The sequence below is a fragment of the Nanorana parkeri genome, unplaced genomic scaffold (assembly GCF_000935625.1).
Source record: "Nanorana parkeri isolate BGI_ZX_2015 unplaced genomic scaffold, ASM93562v1 scaffold30, whole genome shotgun sequence".
Taxonomy (NCBI): domain Eukaryota; kingdom Metazoa; phylum Chordata; class Amphibia; order Anura; family Dicroglossidae; genus Nanorana; species Nanorana parkeri.
Window position 1 is genome coordinate 1,007,901 of NW_017306298.1, and position 2,044 is coordinate 1,009,944.

At 41.8% G+C, this 2,044-nt stretch overlaps 1 protein-coding gene across 1 annotated transcript in view; it reads right to left on the minus strand.

The window, feature by feature from the left end:
• Positions 1-1,556, minus strand: part of DCDC5 (doublecortin domain containing 5) — a 90,492-nt gene extending 88,936 nt beyond the window's left edge. Inside the window, exons 1-2 of the mRNA XM_018567677.1 lie at positions 1,373-1,556; positions 1,165-1,283 (exon numbers count right to left, since the gene is read on the minus strand). Coding sequence (XP_018423179.1) covers positions 1,165-1,277 — 113 coding nt within the window. The 5' untranslated portion in view covers positions 1,278-1,283; positions 1,373-1,556. The remainder of the gene's footprint in view (positions 1-1,164; positions 1,284-1,372) is intronic.
• Between the last annotated feature and the right edge of the window lie 488 nt (positions 1,557-2,044).

Below are 2,044 nucleotides of genomic sequence, written 5' to 3' on the forward strand. Positions count from 1 at the left end.
GACCAGAGCAGGTGCAGACCGGATCAAAACTGCGTCCAATGTATTCCTATGGTATTTTGACCTCCAGTTCACATCGCAGCGTGCGGATCCAGACCAGATCCAGACCGTATGAAAAAAATGCGGCAAGCCCTATTTTACCTGCTCTGGATCTGGTCTGGAACGCATCTAAAACGCTAAAACGCATCAAAAACGCATGCAAGTGCCTGAAAGTCCATGTTAAACTTAAAAAAAATATATATATATTTTTTTTTACCAAAACCGGCTCTAAACGCATCAAAAACGCATCCAAAACGCGTCTAAAACGCGGCACAACCCACTACACTGCGTGTGCAGAAACCTGACCGGATCTGGTCTGCATTTGGTGTGAAAAAGGCCTTAGACTACCCATAGACACAGGATGAACATCATTCCATATGGCCAATAACGGTTAAACTGGAAAACTAGTATTTTCGTAAGGGCTGACCATGGGCTGTAGAAACACCCTCTGGGCCAATTGATCTTAACAGAGAAATTGATTTTTCCAGTCACTTGCTTCAGTTCCCTGAGATAAGGCTGGCAATGGAGGTGTCTGCAATGCATAAAAAGAAACTCTGTCACTATACCCAAAGAAAAAGGAAGTGTGTTACTGGCAGGATCGCCAGGTGAAAACAGAAGTAAAAAGCCTGAATAAAGAAATCTAATGCAGCCACCACATCTAAGAACCGCTAATCTGCAATATCCTTATTTTTTCTTGGTTTGAAATAAACTTGAAGTATTAAAAAAAATATTGAAATACCAGTTTTTGGTGGGCTAACCTTTTACAGCTAGCCACAGACTTTAGAGTGCGGTCAGACGTGCAGGTATAACCCAGGCTAAACAATCTTCAACTTTAGATTGCTCCCTAAGCTTTCCTGACATTGATGTGTGTGTCAATTGAGAGGGGAGTAGAAGCAAGAAGATGCAGCTGCGATCATAGATAGCAACCGGGTCAGGTTTTCTACCCTGTCTGATTCTAAGAGTGGCTAGTCAGCATCATTAACAGAAATCCAATCCAGCCGAAAGTGTCCAGACCGAGTCACTGTCATCTCACAGGTGATATGGAGAGAGACGTAAGAGCTTTGGCCTGTGTACCTTTGAAAAAAAAATATTGTCTGCCATCCCTGGTCACCAGCTAAGCAGTCTTACCTTTTCTGAAGTGCGAGTCTATAACCTTCCATAATGGCACCATCTGCAGTGCTCAGAATAATGGGCTCCCCCACAGTCAGGCAGATCTGTGGCAATGCTTTACTCAGGATCATGCCAGCCTAGTAGAAAGACATTAAATCAGTGAAAAACACCAGAAAATGAAACATTCTGTCCTAATAAAGAGGTCATCATAGCTGAATAATCAAACCTATTAGAAGCTAAACACTATCCACAACTTAGTGGCCGATCCGTGTTTCCCGGCAGTGATCCTTTTTACAACCGCGGCAGAATTTTACGGTTCATAGCGCTGCGGAGAAGACCTCTGGTATTTCCACCCTGCTCTATCCTAGATGAGTCTCACAGGGTAATGATGCAGGTTCTATAACGTGTCACTTGCTATACTCCTAACACCTCATTTTCCTTCCAACACGTACGTGCTGACAAAAGGCAGATGAACCGAAAAGATTACAGAAACGATGCCGCCTTGAAGATAATTAAGAAAAATTATACATATGTTCCCAGTGAGACTTGCCTGTAAAGTTGTTACAAAGGTTAAGAGGATTTGACACCATGGGTAGGTCACTTATCCCGCAATGTGGCAGTTAATAATTTTAATATTACATAATGCGTGTACTGCAGAGGGCGGCATGCAAAATGTAAAATAATAACCATGATTTACTGCCTGGGAACAACAAGGGCAAAAGGGGAAAAGTGAACTGAGCTAAATGTGATAAAAGTTTTGTAATAAGAAAGAGGTTATGGCTGAGAATTCAAAGGAAGATTTTAAAAAACCCCAGTAAGGGCTATTTGAAGCTAAAATAGCAGCAGAGTGTAACATCCACTGGAAAAACAAATACATGTCCTAAAATGAAAAAATGAA